Source organism: Meleagris gallopavo, chromosome 14, assembly GCF_000146605.3.
Source record: "Meleagris gallopavo isolate NT-WF06-2002-E0010 breed Aviagen turkey brand Nicholas breeding stock chromosome 14, Turkey_5.1, whole genome shotgun sequence".
NCBI classification, from domain to species: domain Eukaryota; kingdom Metazoa; phylum Chordata; class Aves; order Galliformes; family Phasianidae; genus Meleagris; species Meleagris gallopavo.
The window spans coordinates 1,414,441-1,437,091 of NC_015024.2; the positions used below are offsets into that span (position 1 = coordinate 1,414,441).

The window sequence follows — 22,651 nt, forward strand, 5'->3', positions numbered from 1 at the left end:
GGAGAAATGGAAACCGAAGGAACCTGAGAAGCCTGCAGGAGCAAAGAAGGCAGAGAGTAAATTAAATCTGACACAGTCTCATTCTGTTTTATGCATGCCAATGCTATAGATGGCCCAATCCCCACGTCTGGGCAAAAGAGCAAGTTGCAGCAGTCAGCAGTCGTAATGGAGGACCAACAGCCAAGTTACAAGTCAGCTGCAGGACAAGAGGAGTTTCAAGGTAGCTGAGCTATGCAGATAGACAGCTTTGGCTATATCCCAGTGTCTGAGGACAGAGACTTCACCTGGCTGAAGGTAGAGCCTTTTGACAGCATCTTGCAGAAGCAAAACCTGTAGAGTAGGATGCAATTGTAAGCTTTCCATCTCCACTTCCCATCTGCTGCCATTTTCTGTTTCCTTCTGGCGCAGATCTAAGTTGTGGCTGTAGTAAGGTAGCTTTGTCTGTGTCCATCATTCCTTATATGCTATGTCTCTGTGTGTTTCTTTTCATTAAAGATTAAAATATGTTCTAGGACGTATTTTGGGAATGCCTACAATTTTGATGGAAACTTTCCCTGACAGCCTTTAGGCAGGAAATTTCAGAAGGAAGTTTAGTAGAACTGCCTTTGTCAGAGATGATACCAGGACCCTTTTGCAAACCAACAGGTTTGCTTGGAAGTGTGGGAAAATGTTTTGGTTGAGAGAAAACAAAGTCATTTCTTGGGAGTGTTCTCACAACTGCTCTGTTACCTTGGGTCAGAGCTGAGCAATGCTCGCCTATATTGCAAGCTAAAGTTTTCAAGCTAGAAAATGAGAGGAAAATGCAAGTAGATAAGCAAAAATCAGCTAACTAAAACAAAATATTCAACCCTTAGTGGTGGCATACAGAAAAGTATTCCTAGAAATGACAACAGTTTGGAACTGAGACAAAGAATGCAAGGAGAAGACAAAAATTAGATGTTACTGGACAGAATCATGAATGAAGTAGCAGAGCATGCAGAGCAAGTATCTTTTTCAGCTTATAATGAGATGTGAACATTCAGGCAGAGAAACAACTTACTTACCTTTCCTTCTGGCTGCAGATCTGGAGAGCATCAGGGAGTGATGGACAAAAGCTGGAGGAACACTGTTGCCTGTTCTGAAAAAAGAAACATCTGTTTCTCGTCTGAAATTTGCCATAGTATCCATGGTGCAACTCTGCTGAGTTTGCTTTTGCATAGCATTTTTCTGTTACTAATAGACTTCAGTTATTTGTTCCCCTGCATGATCTTGGTGTGGCAATAAAGCTAAGCAGAGCATTGGAAGGCTGCCATTAATGGATGGAGTTGATGCATTGGAAGGATGAGTATAAAAATTCCATTTCCCAGAACAGGCTCGTATCTGATGATGTAAAATGTCATAGGTCTTTCAGAAGTGGCCAATCTTCCTTGCCTGCTGCCCATTAAAGCTTGTAGGTCTTAGATTTTCAAATGATCATGAACCAACAGGGAATTTTGGTAGGGAGAAGGGAAACCTTGAAGGACTAACACAAGTGTGGTCTGCAGGTAACAGATTTCCATTCTCTCCTTTTCTTGCAATACCTCAAAAATGAAACTAGAGACTCCTTATCTCATAAAGACTTTTTTTTTGTACTGAGTTGTCCAAAACTGTTCAGTTACAAGTGTACCTCTGTTCCAGGCTGCCTGAGAAAGTTTGCTTGAGCATTATGAGAAATTTGGAAATAGCCTACTATCTGCTGAGTACCCCCACAATCTTCTCTTTTGGGTGAATGGAGGAGATTAAAATGGCAAGTGCTGCTCACTAAGAAAATAAAAGATTCAAGGACAATAATATGACTCTTTCTTCTTCTAAGAACTTCCACAAGTTCTCTTGTGTGTTCTGTTTCAGTCTAATACAGGAGATAGTTGGGACTCTCCCCTCTACATAAAAATTTCTACTCCTTTCCTTTTGTTTTCCTTCCTTCCTCTGCTATTCTTCCTCTTCTTTCCCTCACAGTTTAAGCAAAACCAAATACATTTCAGTCTTCCCCTTTACCTGTGGCTGTGGTGGGGGTTATTGCTAAGAGGTGGTTCTTAAGCCTTTTCACCTCTTGCTGCATTGACTTCAGTCTGGCCATAGGTAATGAAGGGTGAAGTATGCAAATCCTGCAGTGTGCACATGAGTTCAGATAGAAGAAGCTGGTTGAATTTGGAATTTGTTGCAGAAGATTTACTGAAAAGCCTAGCTAGAATTTCCCTGTAATGTGAATGCTCCTATTTATGATCGTCAAGATTTTTCCATCAGAAAAATGAAATCCCTGCATAATGGGTCTTTGTGTGAGAAGATACATTCACTCCTTCTGGCCCATTTAGAACAAGTCTAATAAAAAAGGCACCCCACCTCTCGTCCTACCCTCCTAGCACCCATTCCACAATTAGCTTGGCAGCCGGGCTTGTTCTTCGTGCCGGTGCAGCGTGTTCACTTGCACTGACGTGGTTTCCTGCTGCCGCGAAGGAAAAGGTTAAGAACTAAAAGAAGCTCTGCCATCATCGACAAGGCATGAGGAGCCCGGTGCTTCTCCTGCCCTGCAGAATTCCAGCACCTGATGGACTGGACCTTGCGGCCTTCTGTGAAAGGCAATCCAGCTCCAGGGAATTATAAATACCCTTTGGTGAGGCAGATGGGGAGCGTGGTAGGACAGAACGCCATACGTCCCTGTGAATTGGTTCAGAAACAAGTGCTGTGAGCCTGTTCTTGAACTAAATTATAGTTGGTGCAAAATGCAATACACCAATAAGCAAACCTTGGCAATTTGGATGTGGAAGGCCTCCCATGCTCAGAAATGTTCAACCACTGCTTGTGGTTTCATTGTGTGAATGCAACAGATGAAAAGATGGGGCAGATCATGTGAGAGGATAGATCAATATGATGATGAGGAAGGTCTGCAGGAAATGGGGATTACCCTGTCTTTCCCTTCTCTTGGCTAGGCTCTGTTTTCTGTGGTCTTTGTAAATGTGGCAGAATATTCCAGAAAGAGGAAGAATTGTGCAATGCCCTGAGAAGACCCACGCAAACACTGACCTTCCTGCTGATTGTACTCTTCAGACTTTTTCTCCTGTGCTGCCACTTACCAGAAGGAGCAATGCTAAACCATCCCTGCAAGTGGTGAGACATTGGCTTCTCATTTCACAGGGTTAGACAGAGAGACAATATAAAAGTGAAGTTTAGCTGCAAATACGCCATATCACAATGATATTTGCGAGGGACTTCTAACTTGTTAGCATAAAGGTGTAGTGCTCACTTTAAGAACTTTTCCAGAGTGCTTATAGCTTTGCCATGCTTGAGCCATTCAGATGGACGCCTGTAGGAAGTGTCTGAAATGCAGCACGCTGGATGACCTGTTTCACAACCTTGGTCCATAACACACCTGTAATTTTCCCTCTGAAACCCTGATGCTGCTGGGAGGAGTTGGTGGGTGTGTGAATCATGGCAAGTGACTCATGGCCTGGCTGCACCACTGGGATAAAATCTCTGCAGAGAGGGTTTGAAGGATTACCTGCTTTGATCACATGGGCTCACATGGAGGCTTGTCTCCATCCTCCTATCTGCTGACAGGCATCTCATTTTGAGGCAGCTGCTCACATCCTGCTCAAGGCCTTTGCAGGGATGTTAGCAGAAGGATCTCTGGGAGATATATTTACACTGTAACACACTGCAGCTAGGTTTAGGTTTAGTATCAAGTAGTTTGGGTTCTATGTTCTGTTCTCTGAAGCAACACCAAAAACATGACTGCTGAATTATTTGGAAGTACTGTCTGTCTGTTGGGTTCTGCTACTGCTCCTGACTGGAGCACCAACAACAGTTTGGGCACAGGCCCAGCCTGCAATAGTGCAAAACTGTCTGGCAGAAAACAGGTGCCTTGACGTGGATATGAATTATTTTTCACTGATTTTTTCATTCCTTTCCTCACTGGCAGGGTAGCAGAAAGGCACAGTGCCACAAGGAAGAAGCAAATGGATCAGTTCTAATTAGCATGACAGTGCTGATGAGGATGAAACTTTGTGCTGGCAAAATGGGGCTGTATTAACTTTGCACTGATTTATTCCAAATTTGAGCACTGTTTGTTCTCATGCAAGCAAGGAGGAAGTGGAGAATTATACTTAATATTCATTTTCAGTGTTGCAGTTAATTGCAAAGTTCTCTGAAATATGAATATATTTCCTTTCCTAGTGTTTCCCCTTCTGTTAAACTAAATCATTGATTTCTCATTGATTTTGACTAAAAAAGGCCGTTCTTCACAGTAATATTGTCTTCCCTTTTCAGTTGAATTGACTGTGCATTAATGCTAATTTGTAATTTTACCAATGCATTCCATGTTGCATTTAGCTCTTGTCGCATCTTAAATCATTCGGCAAAATCTGTTTATCCGTATATAATATCTGTTCCTCAGCCTGGTTCAGACTTGCAGAAGGCATTTATGTTTATTAGATAGCTGAGAAGAACGTTTTTGTTCTTTCTTGTCCAGTAGGAGATAGAGAATATGAGAAAGAGTGTATGAAAAAATAATATGCTAAGTACAGCTCAACTCTTTGAAAGGGTAGATAACAGCAGGACAAAGGGAAATGGTTTAAAATTAAAGGAGGAAAGATTTAGGTTGGATGTCAGGGGGAAGTTCTTTACAGAGAAAGTGGTGAGGTGCTGGAACAGCTGCCAGAGAGGCTGTGGATGCCCCGTCCATCCCTGGAGGTGTTCAAGGCCAGGCTGGATGGGGCCCTGGGCAGACTGGGCTGGTATTAAATGTGGAGGTTGATGGCCCTGCGTGTGGCAGGGGGTTGGAGATTCATCATCCTTGAGGTCCCTTCCAACCCAGGCCATTCTCTGATTCTTGTTATTTTTAAATAACAAAAAATTGTATGAGGTTAACAGTGATCCATTTTACAGCAGGGCAGGAAAATGGGCACTGTGAAAGCTTTGGTAAAGGAGAAATCCCTTCAGAAGAAAGTAAACAGTTGCAAGGATTGTATGGTGAAGTTACCCATTTCCATTCTGTGGCAGTGGAATGGCAATATATGCATGCAGCTTCTTTTCATTAAATGACATTGCTGACTTTTTAGGCAAGTGTGTTTTGTTTAGAAGGGCGGTCCCAGGTTTCAAATATTACCTCAGACATCTGTGATTTCCTTAGTTGAAGTTAAATATTGTGGCCCCATAAACTTGGGCACTCATTCTTATGCAATGTGAGCAGTGCTGCGATTTACCGTCACTCATGAAAGCATCCCAATTCTCATTTGGTCTGGTGTTGTTTTACTTTTGCAGCTTGAAAGATGCACTGAGACATAAAACCAGGAGGGCTTTACATCGTGTTTGTTTTCCAAGAAAGAGCCTCCCTGTGCTACAGGATGCAGTGTGTTCTGTGGCCTTGGGATGCACAGAGCTAAAACTCCGCAGCAAGCGATCGACTGCAGCCAGAGCCCCTCCTGCCCTCATGTCTGTGTGAGAAGCCCCTACTCTGTGCCACCAGAGGCTCCTGCAGGCAGGCAGCCTGTGGCTGGCTTGGCTTGCCAACCTGAGCAATAGGTTTGAGCAGTAGGGTCACATCTGTAGGGTGAGGATTAATCAGGGAAGCAAAGGAAGGCAAAGCACCTGAGCACAGCAAGGCTTGTAGAACTTTTAAAGATGAGGAAACCTCTACTATTTTTTTTGAGGTTGATAGCCTCCATGAGAGCAGAGCAGACAGTAAGACTCTGCTGGCTCAGGAAGCCGTGCTGTGCACAGACCTTCTGTGGTGCCCAGGAGGGCACGGCGTGCAGCAGCGCTGTGGTGAAGAAATCACTCACTGAGCCTGGCAGCAAGCACACAGCTTGTCTTGGTGTGCCAGTGACTGCAGCTCTGAAGAGGAGGGAGCTGTTCTTCACTTTGTTCAAGAAGTTTGACCTCTTAGGGTCACAACGAAGGGGAAAGTGCAAGCCAGAGACTGGTTCCAAAAGTGACGTGCTTTCTTTTCCATGCTTCACTAGTGGTTCTCACCTTTGGGATGGCAGTAGGTCCTGGTTCCCTCTGAGCTCCTGCAAGGATAGGAGCTGCTGCCTCACTCAGGAGCAAGTGCTTTACTGTTTCCTCCTTGAGGAAGAAGCAAGGTGTCCTGGCATTCAGAATGCGTACTGTCCATTTCCTGTGCCATACAGCAAGCTGCAAGGCAGTCATCCATACCTGCCAATCAGGAGTGCCACATAAATGCAGCAGCCAGCAGCAAACAAGGATCTGCTGAAAATACGTACAGCTGCCATGGAGAAAAGAGTAGAAAGAATGTTAAAATAAGCTTCTGATTAACTGAACAAGTGGATCAAACACTTTGCCTCTGGTCTTTGACAAAAAGGTAGAATAAATTTGGTGGAGACATGGAATATAAACCTAGGCCTCTGGAAGGCACTGGATCCTCCAGTAGAGCAATCTGGGCACTGACGTAGGTGTGAGACAGCCAGGCTGGATGTGCCTTACTTTCACCATTTAGCCCTGAGAAAGTTCCTGTTCTCAAAACTTCAGTTGATTCAATGTAAGTAACAATGGCTGCACAGGGATTGCTTTTCTGCTTATCAGTCTTGTGCAGAATTAGTTAAAATATTTTTTTTTAAGTGAATCATTTTTCCTGAAAGAAGACATTCCCAAAGAATGGATGACCTATTTTTTGCTTTCTTTAAAACTGTTTCAGTGGTGTGAAGAGAGCTGCAGTGGTGGGCTGGCCAAGGCAGTCTCATCCTGGGCCTGTGAACTTCACTCGAGGTAAGTCACTCCTGTGCTTGGCTGTCATTGTGCAATTTGAGCTGTGTGATAGCAGTGTGAAACATGCAGCGTTGGGATGAGAATGACTCTACAGTCATGGTCTTCAGTGCCTTTTCTGATGGGCTCAGCAGTACCATGGGGTACTTACTAGCTGAAGGCTTGGGGCAAGCTGTGCCTGGGGGAGATCGATGAGTGTTTCTAGTGTGATGCAGTGCATATGCAGCTCCTGCTCCAATCCTGGCCCTGTACAGGGACTGGCTGGAAGGAGACTCTGAGGAGTGCCCTAAAAATACCCAAGTGTCACGCAGGAAGGAGGATGAGGATGCCCAGGGCACTCTCCTCCCCTTACCCTGTGTGCTGGAGGACTTGGCATTGGCTGCTGTCTCTTGCTTTGTTCTGTGTCTGTGTTTCTCACAGTGGGCTTAGCGAACATGCTTCCCTTCAAGTTTTTTCTTGTTGGCATGACAGTGAAGTAAAGAGATGTGGATGAAGTGCAGCTGTTCCTTTCAAAGCATATGTCTGTGCACAGGAGAACTTGAGGTTACAGCAAAACGTCCCACGAAATACTGTTGCTGAAACTTCTGTTGAGCAGCAGTTGATTGTGTTCAGCTGGCTGAGGAGACAGCAGTTAGCATCAAAGAGCACAAAAAAAAAAACCCTAAAAAAGCAATCCAAGTGAAAGCTAATTGTTTCCCCCAAAAATTTGAGTATATGTCTGTGTTTGGCTGGAAGTATTTGTTATTCTTTATTTATTATTGTTATTGTTATTATTATGTTTGCTGAGCAAACAATCTACATTTAGCAAATCTTTTAGTGAACACGTTTCCCCTGGATTCTCAAAAAACTCTCAGTTTTTAACAAATTGTGTGTGCATGTGTGTAGGTTAAAAAAAAATAAAAATGATAGCATGTTCACTTGAGGATGTCGTTTATACATTTAAGCTGTAATAGTTAGGCAGTCTTGAGTAGCTTGTAGCTTGTAAAAGTGGCATAAATATCTCATGATCAGAAGTTAAGAAGCTTCAGCTCTTGAGACTGCAGAACTCCATGTGACCTGGATGGATTTGTGTGTGACAAGCTGAAGAAATGGGCCTTCTGGCTCTAGGTGACTTTCTCAGGATTGGCTAGTGAGCACTCCTTCTCTCGGAAGTAGACGTTTCAGGTTAAAACTTATTTAACATTAACTAATTTTAAGAAGAAAGGACCATTGCTATCCTTGCTGAATGCCAGAAGTACAGCCAGAGCAGAAATAATCACATCTCCTACGTGCTGCAGCTCAGTAAGCTCCCATCAAACCCACCTTTTCTATAGATGGCTTTTTCTTCCCTGACTTCTCCCTTCTGAAGGCTTGGTTAGGTAGGAGACTATGCAGCTGAACTCATCAGACCTGGTTTCTCAGTAGAGAACAAGACATGCTTCAGAAAGAAGGGCAAAAGCTCTTTGGTTTCCTCAGAGAGGTTTTCCATTGCCAGCGGTGTGTTCATCCCACCTCCTCCATGACTGCTTGCAAACTGCAAAGCCCAAGTTCCCTCTGCACAGAAGGGAGCCTAACATGGCATTGAAGCCAGTTGCCTTTCCCCTGGATGAAGGGTCAGGGATCCGGCACAAGTTCTCCCCACTGACTGGTTTTTGCTCTGGCAATAGCACAGAATTCCCTGTTGCTGTCAGTAGCATTTCATTCCTGGAGACCTCTGTGATCTGCAAGTACCTCGTGGCAGCTGAGGGGAGGTTGTGGAGTCTCTTTCTCTGGAGATATTCAAGTCTCGCCTGGACGCCTACCTGTGCAACCTGGTGTAGGGAACCTGCTTTGGCAGGGGGGTTGGTCTCGATGATCTCTAGAGGTCCCTTCCAACCCCTACAATTCTGTGATTCTGTGATTCTGTGAAAGGGAACATGCCTTGTGATGTTGTGGTGAGTCAAAGCAGTGGTGAAAACAGCCCTTCAAGTCTTTCACGCTGATAGCACTGGGTAATATCCTGGGTCAGCCAGCTAACCTGACCTCCATGGTGGTTGCCTGCTAAGCTCAGGCTGTCTTCAGAGCCTCAGAGCTGGGGGTGCTGGCTGTTCTAAGGCTTTGGCACAGAGTTGCTTGTTTTATCCTACATAAGAGAGGTTGAGACACAGACAAAGGCATTCATCGTGGCGTTTTTGTTGCATAGTGATTTCTGATAGCCAGAAACAGCTCTGATTAGGGTATTGTTGTTTCACATATGGCTAGAAAAGCATATAGCTTTCTCCAAGGACACTGGTGTTTGCCAAGTTACCCAACTCCAAATCACCCTGCTGCAGAGCACTGCATATGGGACCGTACACAGAAATCACTGCTATACTGAAGGCAGTACAAAATAAGAGGTGCTTGTTTAGCAGTGTGTCATGGAGACATGTAGCAACATTTTCTCAGAACTCACGTTGGCTCAAGTAGTATCAAAGGGGAATTCAGCCTGTGGTTGTAACCTGTGCCAGGGGTTCCCAGGTTTATGTTGCACCGGCAGCAGCAATAGCAACTGTGGGCATAAGCAACAGTCATTGTTATCATTGCTGGAGCCAAGGGTGGATCATGAGACAGTGGTCACTGCAAATGTGCTGTTTCATGCCTATAGGAAGGCATGCCTCTAACTTCTCCTGTGTACCCTCTGGTCGTGTGCTTTTGTAATCACCGATCTACCATAGTCCTTCCCAGTGGGACCCCTGCTCCCTGTCCCAAGTCGAGACCTACGCTTCACCCTTGCGTTTACTGAACCCCATCCCCATCGTCATTCCCTGTGCTCATGGAGATGTGGGCACCAGGGCTGGGGCAGTTCTTCCCTCAGGGATTTCAGTGCCACAGCTTAGGTGCTCATAAACACAGTAAGATCTCTGCTCTCTGGGAGAGCGCTTCTTTCGCTGCAATGGCTGCATCCAGCAGAGAGATGTTTCCTGAAAATAACAATAATATTAAAAAAGCTGAGGGTTTTACACAGACCTTTGAGATAAGATTAACTCAGGAGACCAGTCCATTGCTGAGAGGCACTAACCACTGAGTGCCAGAAATGTACTCTTTGTAAAATGCACTGAGTTAATAAAGAATTAATCGATGAAGTATCAAAACAGTCCAGGATAAAATATCATATGTATATGGAAAAGATGGTGATGAATGGGAAACATCAAAATAAATCAAGCTGTGTTGTCTTTTTCTAGTGTTTCTAGTGCCATTTTGTTCTTCAGCAGCTTGATTTGGACTATACAGATGAGCTGACTCCAGAATTGAAGTAGAACAGTGGGCACACACTGGTGTAGATATAACAGCTCTTACAGCTTGCTTGTGTTTAACCAAGCTAAAGACAATTTCAGCTAGGGCATTTAAATATTTTCAGAAAATACAGTAAAGCAATTGCATTTTAAACAGGGAAGTCCCATTCCCTTGTGCCAGAGCAAGACCAGATCTTTCCAGATGATCTACATCAGAAGTGTGGTCTCTTGACAGCTGCTGGTGCACAGGTGACCAGGCTTGAGGACAGTACTCAAGTGAAGGACTGTTTGCTGCAACGCAGGCTCCTCAGAAAAACACTTGCAGCTTCACAGTACCATAGGATGAGCATCTTGGGTGTTTTTGTGATAAAGTAATCCTTATCTACTCTTCCTGAAGCTGCTCACGGTGCACAATGCTCAGCAGTCCTACTTCCAAAGATAGAGTAGTGGAATATTCTTCCCAATTTTCTTTTTCGTCTTTGTGAGGTTACCTTTGTTAATGAAGGCAACCAGGCCAGAGAACAGCAATGTTCTAGTAAATGGGGGGTAAATGGCAGCCCAAAAGAACATGAAGATCTGAACTGAAACCTAACAGATAAAGGGTACATGTGCTGTGGGGCGTGCTCTGTAGCTGAGTGAATGAGTACAGCTTCTGCAGTACACAACTATTTGCAGAAGGAATCAGATGCTGTATATTCTGCTGTACTTAACTGTGGTGAATTAAAGCATCGAGGCAAAGTCCCACCTCTGGTCATTGTGGTTTTGATAGTTTAAAGTCAGACTACAGTGTCACCAAACATGGCCTCATTTCTCCACTTACGTCATTAGTTTAAAAGAAAAAAACAACAACCATACAAAAAAATTCCCACAAAGCCACTTGAAAATAGTTATTGATTCAGTTAAAAACAGTTGTATGATTCCATATTATTGGCTAGATTGCCTGTGAGTGTGGCCTGCCATTTGGAAGCCAAGGAAGCCAGAAGGACATCAGGGAACCCTAGGCATATTCTGTGATCTTTGCTGCATTCTTTAGGAATTCTTGTGTGAAAATGGCAAGATAGGAGAGAGAGGACTGGGGAAAACAGAAAAGTCAATGTCCCAGCTCGAGGTAAGCCTTCAGAAGAATCTCTTCTTTGATTATGCATAATGAATTTTTCTTTGTTTTTCACTTTGAAGTCTTGGGTACTGTCAGATGTGGGTGAGGAGCTGTCTGGATCATAGCGTTTCTCCTGTTTGGCAAATTGAGAGGGCAACTTCTGAATTAAACTGATTTTTATGATTAATTCTGAATACCTAGCCTTAAATATCAAACCAGTAATTTGCCCAGTGAGACTCCAAACTCACTTGCTCTCTGCCTATTCCTATCATTCTCCACTACCAGAAAATGAAGTTCTTCAGGGAATAACCATGACACAGATCACTTCCTGCTGTGACGCAGGAAGATTTATGTTTCTGAGAATACCTCTGAAAGGAGCAGGTCTGGATCAAAAGGTGTAGGCAGAATGCATTTGGGCTGGGGCCAGAATTATTCCCATGGTGACAGCTGTGACAGCCCCAGTTTTCTGGGCCCAGAGGTCTGACTTCAGCTGGGTGCAGGAATCCCTTGTGGTTGGGGCTCAGCCTGGTTTTGGTTTTGTCCAGGGAAGTTTATTCAGGTGCCAGGAGGGAGCGATTTGACCAAGCACTTAATGGAATAGCATAGGAAGTTTCGCACGAATGTGCGTAAGAACTTCTTCACGGTGAGGTGACGGAGCACTGGAACAGGCTGCCCAGGGAGGTTGTGGAGTCTCCTTCTCTGGAGATATTCAAGTCTCGCCTGGACGCCTACCTGTGCAACCTGGTGTAGGGAACTGCTTTGGCAGGGGGGCTGGTCTCGATGATCTCTAGAGGTCCCTTCCAACCCCTACAATTCTGTGATTCTGTGATTCTGTGAATACTGAAAGCAGCGATTCCTTATAGAGTGGCCTATCTAGGCGGATCCTAGAAGCTAAAGAGCTGTTCGTTATGCATTGTTGGTCGTCTGACCTTTTCCATTGGGAGTGAAGGATTTCAGAGCTGGTTTGGAAGCTGGTAGTATCTGCAAGATGGCCACCTTCATTAAAGAAAGTCTAAACAAAAAGGTTTTTCAGACTAGTAAGGTAACGCAATTTATCCAAAGTGAAAGGACTTTTTGTCTGGAGTTTGGTGAGTGAAAACACACATGAATGCTAGAATCAGGCATTCTTCAAGAACAGAGCATTGTTTGGAAAAGAAGTGTGACTGTGCCCTCAGGAAAGGGATGATCACTGTTCAGTGGTGAAGACAGCATTAGGAGCAAAAAAGCAAAAGCAGTGTGGAGGGGGAGGGAGAATGGGTAGCAGTTAATATAAATTAGAAGTGCAGAAAACTGGAAATAAAAAGGGAAATGTAAAATTATCCTTGGCTGCTATCTTCAAGGACATTAAAGAATTTAAACAATCTGCTTGAAACAGAAAATTGTGTAAGGCCTCTTTGAAATGGAAATGGTGTAATTGTTAATGAAGATGAAAATAAGTAGAAGCATTTAGCAAATATTTCTGATCTGTTTTTGGATGACAGCGGAATAATGTACTTGAATCACAGGAGGACAATGCATTAATTTCTAAATTATTAGGCCATCAGGAAATGGTATTATAAAACACTGACAAAGAAGAGCCTGTTCAGATAACTTGCAGATGAGAGCCCCAGCAGTAGTACTAAGAAAACAGGTGGTTTGCAGGTGGCAATTTTGAGTACTGGGACATCTAGGACACTGGGCTGCAGTATGTCAAAAGGGAAAGTGGAGGGCTGAGCAAAGCCATCGTGTGGATAGCTCAGAGTGAGGGACTTCTTCCCTGGTCCGTGGCTCCCTGCAGGGTTAGGGTGCAGCCCTGCATGGGAGGATCCCTCGGTGCACCTCCTGGGCTTAGGGCTGCTGGCAGCTGCTCCAGCACAGAGCAATGCTGCTGCTGTGGTAGGAACTGCTGCATTGCAGCCTCTGAGGCTGGAAAGAAGCTCTGCATACAGAAAGGCCCTGAAGTGCTGCAGGTTTGAAGTGGAAGGGATCTGGCTGAGATTTGAAGCCACCATCCCTCAAAGGAGTGTTGGTTTTGGGTTAACTGCCTGGGGAAGGTGCCAGCACATTGGTTTGCTTGGGTATTCTGTTCACTCGTGCCCTGAACTCCTGTGTACTTAAGAATTAATTTTCGTGGGAAACATTATGAATGGTGATGACAATGCTCGCGTGAATCCTCTTTGTGACTGGCAGGGAAGGGAATGCAGAGCCTGCACAGCACTAAGCCTGCTGTTAAAAATGGTGCTTTGGGTGCTGAGCCTCTGCACGCACCATGACAGCACTCAGCTGTAGGGCTTGGGTGCTCCAGAGGCAGTGTGTCCGTGGGCTGAGGGAATTTTCCCTTTGCACCCCCTCCAAGTAAGGAGGATTTAGAAGATAAAGCAGAGGACAGACTACATGCTGGCTGTGCCTCCACTGGGGTACCCCTGGGCTGGCTCTTGCTTCCCAGCCCTGGAGCTCCTTGCTGCTGGCGCATCTGCAGCAGGGAAAAGCCTATTGGAAGGAGCAGCGTGCCTTTGGGGTGGGAAGAAGGCAAGGCCAAGGGTGAGGTATTCAGTTAGTTCTCATACTGATGCAGCGTTCAATTGCATGGCAGAAAATATTTACCATCTGCAGTCCTGGGTGGCCTCCAGCTCCCCCACCAGCTCCATCTCACAACTCTGCTCTGCTTTCAAGGCAGCCCTGCCTCCTCGGCCCCTTGTGGTGAGGGGCTCACCGCAGCGGCAGAAGGGGTAATTCCACTTCATTTGTTAATATTGGTTTGATGGGAAGGTAACTTGGCTTTTTTTAAAACACTGGAGCCACTTGTGTGTTTCCTTGAATTGCATTTGATGTGTATTTTTCAAATGCACTTATGTCTCCAGTGAGTGTTTCATAATTTAAGAATAAATGATTTCTTCTCATTTTATTTCTAGGAAATGCTCCTATCTGTGAATCTCAGAGAGGCTCTTGGGTTGTTAAGCTGACTTCGAGGTTCCTGCAGTCTTTGCTCTTGGCCATTAGCATTATTATTAGTCACTGTTTGCTATGAATAAGACACTGGGCCTAATATGTTTTTTTCCTGATGTCAAGCTGATACCTTGAATAACAATGTGAAAGCAATATTCATTATTAGATTATTGGAGGAAATGGAATTAGAGATGGGATTCAAAATGGAGTAATTAATATTAATGGCAGCTTTATTATGCCATAATGTTTTCCAGAAGTGCACTGAGGAGGTTCTGCACCATACAAGACATACTTTCCTTGATGTGGCTTTGTATAATCGATTCTAAATACCAGGAGCTCAGAGTGAGTAATTACTAATTGGGAGCACAGCACTGCAGGAGGAGCCAGCTGTCCCTTCCCTCCCAGCTGCCTCTCCTCGGGGTGAATCACAGTCACAGCACCTGCATTATGATCCTGTTAGCTGCTACCCATATCCTATTTCTCCCTTTATTTTTCCCCTTCCCTGTCCTCTCTTCACCTGCTGCTGCCTATGCTAGCCAGGGATGAGAATGCAGCATGTGGAAGCAGTGTGGGGCTCAGAGTTTTGCCTTGCCTGTCCTGCTCTGGTGCATATCTTACGTTATGCAGGAAAAACATGCCAAGAGGAGATGGTGTAGGAAGTAAACTCAACCTGAAGACAACTTTGGCAAAAACCATTAGGAGGATGTTCCCAGGGACCTGCTCTGTGCATGACAGGCTAGTTGTCTGTTTGCTGTGAGATTTAGCACGTGAGTGTGAATGTACAACTGATCTCTGCAAGAGATTGCCAAAGCTAGGAAGCGTGGCTCCAAGATGAATTTTAGACAGCCTTCCTCCAACTTAGCACTTCATCAGTGTCTGTGCAGGTCCTGACTGACACTGTGAGGTTTGTGGTGCTGACATTGTAGAAATAAGTGGAAACGAAGCTTGCTTTCATTCACCATCAGCTGCAAGCTTTGGCAGCTTCTGAAGTATTACAACACTTCTTAAATGTCTATTTCTGCCGACAGAATATTTTCTTTGTCGTATTCCTCTGGCAGTTCTTAGGTTAGAATGAGGAAAGGGGATTTTCCTAATAGCAATGTGAAAACTGGTGACAGATAACTCTTTTTTTTTAATTTTCTATTCATCCTTACAGTGAAAAATAGATTTTAGAAGTAGCTTAAGAAGGTGTTTTTTTATATCACGGCAATCCCCACTATCAATACAAGCTGGGGGATGAAAGAATGGAGCACAGCCCTGCTGAAAAGGACTTGGAGGTGCTGTTGGATGGCAGCTGGACATGAGCCTTCATGGCCCAGAAGACCAACCGTACCCTGCGCTGCATCCAAAGCAGCACAGCCAGCAGGGCAGGGAGCTGATCCTGCCCCTCTGCTCTGTGCACTGAGGCCTCACCTGTGCACTGAGTGCTGCATCCTGGTGGAGAGCCCTCAGTACAGGATAGATGTGGGCCTGTTGGAGAGTGTCCAGAGGAGGGCCTTGAAAGTGAACCAAGGAATGAAGCACCTCCCTGTGAGGACAGGCTGAGCTGGGGCTGTGCAGGTGGAGAAGAGAAGGCTGCGGGAAGAGCGGAGAGCGGCCTGTCGGTATCCAAAGGGGCTGTGAGAAAGAAAGGGACAGACTCTTCAGCTGGGTCTGTGGTGACAGGACTAGGGGAAATGGTTTCAAGCTAAATGAGGAGAGATTTAGATTTGGATATAAGGGAAAAGTTCTTTATAATAGGGTAGTGAAGTACTGGCATAGGTTGGCCAAAGGGGAGGTGGAAGCCCCCTGGAGACACTCAAGGTCTGGCTGGAAGAGGCTCTGAGCACCTACTGGAGCTGTAGGTGTCCCTGTTTGTTGCAAAGGAGTTGGGCTAGATGGCCATTAAAGATCCCTTCCACTCCAGTTATTCTAAGATAAGGAGAGGACAGAAAATGGAGACCACTCATTTCTCTTGTAAGACCCACCAGTAGTGAATTTGAAAGAGAGCAGTGCTGTGGGCTCCTGCCCCTTCTTCTTGCTTTGCTGTTTGGTGATGCCACACTGATCATTGCCCATGGTATGCTTTTTGCAGTCTATATGCTGGATCTGTCTTTCTTGTCACTCCCTTCTATACCTGTTGTTGCTCACAAAGTCATGGGCAGAAATAGGGCCGTGACCTCATTTCCCCATCCGCAAGGGAAGGGAGCCAGGGACATTTGTATATCACAGTGACTTACAGATCTCCAGAGCTGCAGTTCCTCAGTAATTCCTTATACTTGGGCGGTGCCCTATGGAGTGCTGTGTGTGATCCCTGGGCTGAGCTGCTCTGCAGCCACACTGAATTCAAACAACTGTACATTCAGTTGGCCAGAGTGCATGTTTGGACTTCAGACTCATGGTGGTTTCCTTCTGTCCTTCTGGGCTGATTACCACGCATTCCTTTCTTTTAATTTCAGCCCTCTGCAGTTCTGGGAAAAGGTCCTTGATTAAGTACTGAGAAACCAGTCTATTTGCGAGTCTAATTTGGTTGCTTTAGTTACATTACTGTATGCTAAATATAGGAAGGCACCGAGCAAATCCCAGTTCCTGGGCTGAACAGGGTGTTCAAGAGCCTTGTTCACATTTAAATCATGTGACTTGGGCCTCTGTTTAATTAGAGCTAATGAGCCAATTTCTCACATATTGTAAATCAGCACTCTATGTTGATTTATGGGCGAGTAGCAGTTTTGTACAGCTAAAAATGAGCCCAGTGTCCAGCTCTGGTTTTCTTGCTTCTAGTTGAAGGCCCCGAAGATGAATGGCATGTTGTGCTGGCAGGTTTAGAAATCCCACAGAGACAGCAGAGTGCTTTGGTCTCATAGCTGGTATGTGAGAACCTAGAGATCAGCACATGGAAGAGGTTTAAGCCTGAAAGCTGGTTCTTGTAGTTTGCTGCAGACTCTGTGTTGCATTCTGTGCTATTCCTTGTGTTGGTTTTTTTGCTTACTTGTTTTTTTTTTGTTGTTGTTTGGGTTTTTTTTCTTTTTTTTTCTTTTCTTTTTTGTAATCCTGAAATCCATAGAATATAATGAGGAAGTCTGCTCATCTTCTAAGCATGTGCCTGCAGCCTTGGCATTGCAGGGAACTTCAGACTGCTGTGTAATCATGCAGGACTACATTTTCTTTCTGTTCAGCAGGTGGAAGAAATAAAAAAAAAAAAACACCAAAAAGAAAATAGCAAGCCACAGCATTTTAAGTGCATGTAACACTTGTAATAGGTGAGAGACTGATTGTGCTGGAGACAAGTCTTATCTGTGGCACAGCTACTGCATATCTCAGGGAACAGCTTCTCCTACAGTGCCTTGGTGGCAGCAAGCCATGGCCCTTGCCTGGGGCGACCACTGGTAGAGCTAAGCTGCCATGTGCCCTTCCATCCCCTCCCTGCTGGCCAAGCTGCACTCAGCTTGGGGTCCACTACCACAGCACGTGTGGGCTTGCACTGGTTTTTCATCTGGATGAAAGATGGTGAAATTTCATCCAGCTGAGCTGCTGAGTGCAAGGTTCGCAGCAGGTTTTCTCCGAACTCTGTTCCCTGCTCAGTGCTGCTGTCTTTATTTGGAGAGCAGCTTGTGGGGAACCATGAAGCCAGCTCTGACTGAATCCTGCTTTCCTATTTTTGTGTGTGTACCTGGAAGCTATCCTTGCATTCCTTGCAGCTAGTGGCTGCTCTAGTTCCCTGTATCTCATTCAGAGCACTGCACCTACAAGCCACATACTTGTCATCTCTAAAAGATGTTTGTTTCTATGGAAGAACAGCAGTGAGATGACTGTCTGCTCCCTTCACAGTTGGCCAGGCTGGGAGAGGTCCAAGTATCCAATCAGCCCTTGGAATTCATATTGCATGAAGATAAAGTAGCCAGAAATAGTTTCCGTGGACTGGGTAGTTCTGTAGCTTTCTGTGTTTATCTAACAAAAATGTAAGGAAGTACAGTAGGTCATGCACTAAACTGAGCAAAATCATGGGGCACATTCAAGCTCGTGAAGATGAGCTTATCATTTATTTATTTGATTTACTTAACCTCTCTCTGCTTGAAAATTGCCTGCAGTTTTCATGCATTGCTGTTACGCTTATTTGATAAAAGGAAAAACTAACGCAGCTGTACCCTGAGGAATTAGAGATGGTGAAAGAGGCTACTGGGGAGGGGAGGAGGGAGAGGCAAGCTTGCACAGCTCTGCCAGAGCCTTATTTTTTCCTGCCTTCCAAGAACAGGGCTGTGTTCCATCCCCTGCCGCCCCCTCAGCTGGTGCCGGGAAGAGTAGCTGTGTTTAGCTCACTGTTCCTGGAAGTCGCTGAGACTCCGAGCATCGAGAAACCAGCATTTTCTGTAGCAGGATCTGTCTGAATGGAAAAGATGAGCTGATCTTCAGCCCTTGTTTGCTCGCCTGAGTTAACCCTCACTGCTCCAGAAGAGGCTGTGTGTGGTTTAGCTGTGATCTTTTGGAAGGGAACAAAGGCTGCCTCCATTTATTGCAGCCAGGTTTTTGGAAGCCAGTCTGGCAGGTGATGTGACATCGTACCCTTCATGTGTCCCAGGTTCAATAGATTTATGCTGGGACCACCTTCTGTTCTTAATTTCTGCCTTGAAGAGCTGAAGTAGCAGCAGCTTTTCAGCCAGCTGACTGCGCCGGTGGCCGCCTCCTGCCCATGCTGAGGGAGGTCCCTTTTGGTATTCCAGGAACTTCCAGCCACAGGCTCCCCCAAAATCATCCTGATTAAAGTATAACATGACAGGTAATTGCAGCATTATGCTGATGCACCAAATGTTTGTCACTGTGTGCTTCCAGTGCTACATGAAGACGCTGTGAGCAATAGGGCAAAATCCCTTCCATTCAATGAAATCATTTACATGGGATCTGTGTTTGTTCTATGGATAGGAGGAGGAGTTTGCAGTTAATAATCTTGTAATTGGCTATATTGGCTTCTGGTTCTTGCTATGTAATTGCAACCGAACACTGTGCTCTAGTGCCTCAGTCTAGTGTGGGATGCAGTTGACGCTGTGGGGAGTGCTCTCTGGGAACACTGGGTCACTGGAAACACTGGGTCACTGGAAACACACTGGCTCATTTGCTTCTTTCTTCAGGCTGACTCAAAGCTGTTACTTCACAGCTGTGATTGTCTCAGCCATAGCCCCAGTGCTGAATTTAATGAGTTTGATGGCTGTGGTGGCCCTGATGGAACCCAGAAAGCAGCTTAAAGTGACCAGTATGTAACAGGTATAGATATTTCTGTTGCTATTTCCATGGATGCAGTTAGCCAAAGAGTAGGCAAGATGTCTTTCTGCTGTGACGTGACTTTCCCTATTCAAGAGAGGAAGGAAGTCCCTTCCTCTCCCTCTGTGCCTCAAATTGACTTGGATTTCCACTTGACATGGGTCATCAAGCTGCTTTTGGTCAGGCTGGAGGTTTGACACTTGCAGTCCAGTTTGGAGAAGGTCTGCTTCCCAGTTTCAGCTCCTCCATACGTTCATCCAGGATAAAAATGAAACCTATTGTGAATGACAGCAGAGGCATCTGTCAAGGTACACACAAAGGAGGAGAGAATGAGTGGGGCTTGAGTAACCCAGAATGTCAAATTTTCTGTTTGTAGCTGCTGCTGGGTGCTGCACACAATGAGCTGGCTTGATAAGATGGTTTTTGTGCCTGACCATAGTTTGTGGAAATTACTGATTCTCTGGGCACAGGAGGTGAAGGAAGAAGGGCTGAAGCACTGGGATCTGGCTGAAGCCCATGCTTTGCCCCCATCCTGTCCCCAGAGGAGCTCACAGCTGCTCAACTCCAGACTGCAGCAAAGAGGTAGCAGCGTGCAAGGCCTGTCGGGAGTGTGCCCTCTTGGGAGGAAGCTGAGCCAATGGCCCTCCCTGTCTTTCCTTCTCTTCCATTGGGGCACTACAACTTGCTTGCTTACCCGGATAAACAACAGCAGGGAGGTTCTCTGACTCGAGCATGTTTCCTGCAGAAGCACAGTGCGTGGTGCCAGAGGCTGCCTGCCACTTCTGCTGTGTTCAGCGGTGCTGAAGGTGCTGCCACTCGCGGTTCTCTGCTCAGCCCTTCTCTTGCGTGTGGTCTCATTTTGGTTTGTGCAAATTCTTGCTGTAGCGTGGGAAGTTGCCAGAGCAGCGATGTTCGTGCTGCTGACGAGCCTGTAAAAGTTTTTGTTTGACTGCCTCTGTTCTTGGAATTGATCTAGGCCAAGCAACATCTTGAAAAACAGTAACTAGAAAAATACTCTTCCACCTAATGCTTTGCTATTAGCACAGGTTCAAAGGGAAAACCAGAGCCACTGCAAAAGAGTGCAGGCATCCTGTGTGGTGAGGAGGTGTCAGCAGCTGAGTCAGATTCACAGAACATGGTTGAAACAAAAGCCCTGCTGGACACAGCGTTGGCCTAGTACGATGTCCATAAGATGGGAGGGTGCTTGGGGGGGGCAGAGTGACTAACTCATGCTTACAAAGCGTGATACCAGGCTTCTGCCCTTGCACCCTGGCCTTACAGATAAACACACACAGGAACATAATATCATTGTCCTATTTCTAAGGAGCAGACTGATAGCAGCAAAATAAGGAGATGCAGTATATGATCTCATTCATCCTGTGACAGCCATCTCAATATCTGGCAAAGCCTTCCTGCTAACTGGTTTTCCAACAGCCTTGAGTTTTTATGGGTGAGGAATAAGAACTTTCCTTGACTTAGGCTTCTGTGATAAAAATGTTACTGCTATTAGTAGAAACATCAGGATCAGGCTGCCTGCCGCTCAGCATGCAGTTGTTCTTCCTAGGCTTGGGGCCCTAGGACATTAGGTCACATGAGCTGTGACATTTGTCCTAGAAATACCAGCCACAAAACTTCAAGTACTTCAAGTATTATCTCCATTACAGACCATTTAGCTTTTTGTGGTCTGGAGTGCATTTAACATTAAAGGCATATACTGTCCAGCAGCCCATACCTAGAAGCCTTGCATTCAATAACATGGAGGCAGGCACAGGGAAAAGAGAGACCAGGAGTGTGGGGATGTGCAGTGGTTTGCCCCAGTATAGCCAGCTGATCAGGGCAGAAATGCAAACAGACTCTGGGGCTTCTGAGTCTCAGCCGGCACTTTTGCTGCACCACAGCTGGAGGTAAAAGTCAGAAATGGATGTGGTCACTTGGGGCTCGTAACCCAAACCAACAGTGTGGCAGATTTGGAGCTGAAAGGTGGTGTGGTATTTGTATTGTGCACACACAGGACTCTGAAACAGTGCTTGAAATACAGTTTAGTTATTCTTCAAATGGACAAACCCCCCGTGTTCAAGCGTGAAGCTTTTCTGGGAAGAGCAGAGCAGTCCCTTCTTAAGAGTGCATTTTGTGTAGAAAGAGGCCTGCATTTCCCTAACTCATGCCTTGTTCCTGGTGGCTTTGTGCCTTTTGACACTGAACAGTTGGGCCAGGATCCTTCCTGACTGTGCAGTGGGATTTTTTGAAGGCCCATGCATGCTTCCTGTGTACATGCATGCCAGCCCTGTCCATCCGGGAACAGTGAGTGCCTCTTTCTCAGCTCATCATAAGCAGCTGTGGCATGTGTGCAGGAGCAATGTAGTAGGCATCATTGTGTCTCCAGGGAGCAGCAGGAGGGAGCATGGAAGCCCTGCTGGCATGTGTGTTTTGTGCAGTAGAAATTTCCAGATGTATCCTGAGGTGCTTTTGCCCCAAGTGCTGTATGAACACAGGCAGTGCTGGGCTCTGCCCAGGTACTGGTGGGAGGCAGTGTGAGTGCTGGCTCTGCTTAGGCCTGTGTTCCTGACAGGGAGCCGGTCCTGGATGGCTCACAGAGGGCCATGTTGTCATGTTCCATCTGCCTGCCATAGGGCTCCGGGTGTTTTTCAGTGGTGGCCCTTATACTAATGAATGGAGGCCCCGGTATGTACACTTCAGCCCTGGTGTCTGCTGAGAACTCAGAACGGAAGGCGGCCTCTTTCCCTCAGCACAGTGCTGCTTATGCTTCTCTGCTCTCTCAGGCCCTGCATTGTTTGATTTTTCTGTACCTTCCTCATCACTCCTAAATGACTCTCCCTGTGATCTTTCTCCATTCTCCCTCTCCCCGCCTTGCTCTTCTTTCAGGCTTCCCTTGCTTGACCTGGCTTCTTTGTCCTGCTGTTGTTTACCTCCATCTGCCCCTGGCCAGCCCACCTGACCACACACTGCCTCTTCCCCTCCTATTGCCACCACCTTTGCCCTCCTTTCCTTCTCAGATTTTCTCCTTTCTGCTTTTTAGCTGGTTCCTCTGTGGTTTTCAAACACTAAGGTCCCCACTCTCTCCAAAAGAAGAACAAATAGACTAAACAAGAGGTTTCTGCCAGGTCCTTGCTGCGCTCTCGATAAGCTCGGTGCTTCTGTAGCTCCTCACTCTGTCAGCTCGGGCAGGCAGCCCAGCATCCCCCCGCCCACGCGCTGAGCTCACAGGGAGCTGTCACACTTTATTCTAAGAAATCAGCTAATGTACAGTACTCAGCAGAGGCACCCCTCCCCTGGGAGGATCAGCAGAATTAGGATGTGCAGCAAGCTATCTTGGGGATTGCACAATCTTATCACCTCCTCCAGGGTGTTGGGGAGCAGCGAGCACCGTGTGCTCTGAGTCACACTTCCCCTGCAATGGCTGCAGGTTTCCTGA

General features: G+C 45.9%; 1 protein-coding gene across 10 annotated transcripts in view; it reads left to right on the forward strand.

Moving 5' to 3' along the window:
• The window catches only part of HEMK1 (HemK methyltransferase family member 1), an 87,777-nt gene that overhangs the window by 40,669 nt on the left and 24,457 nt on the right, over nt 1-22,651 (forward strand). For 7 of the 10 annotated variants that reach the window (XM_019619935.2, XM_019619937.2, XM_031555484.1 and 4 more), the window contains one exon: nt 6,668-6,738. In XM_019619935.2, coding sequence (XP_019475480.1) covers nt 6,668-6,738 — 71 coding nt within the window. Of the gene's footprint in view, nt 1-6,667; nt 6,739-7,155; nt 7,395-14,240; nt 14,329-22,651 lie in introns of those variants that run through there. The other 3 variants (XM_019619931.2, XM_019619934.2, XM_031555482.1) reach the window with 3 other exon arrangements.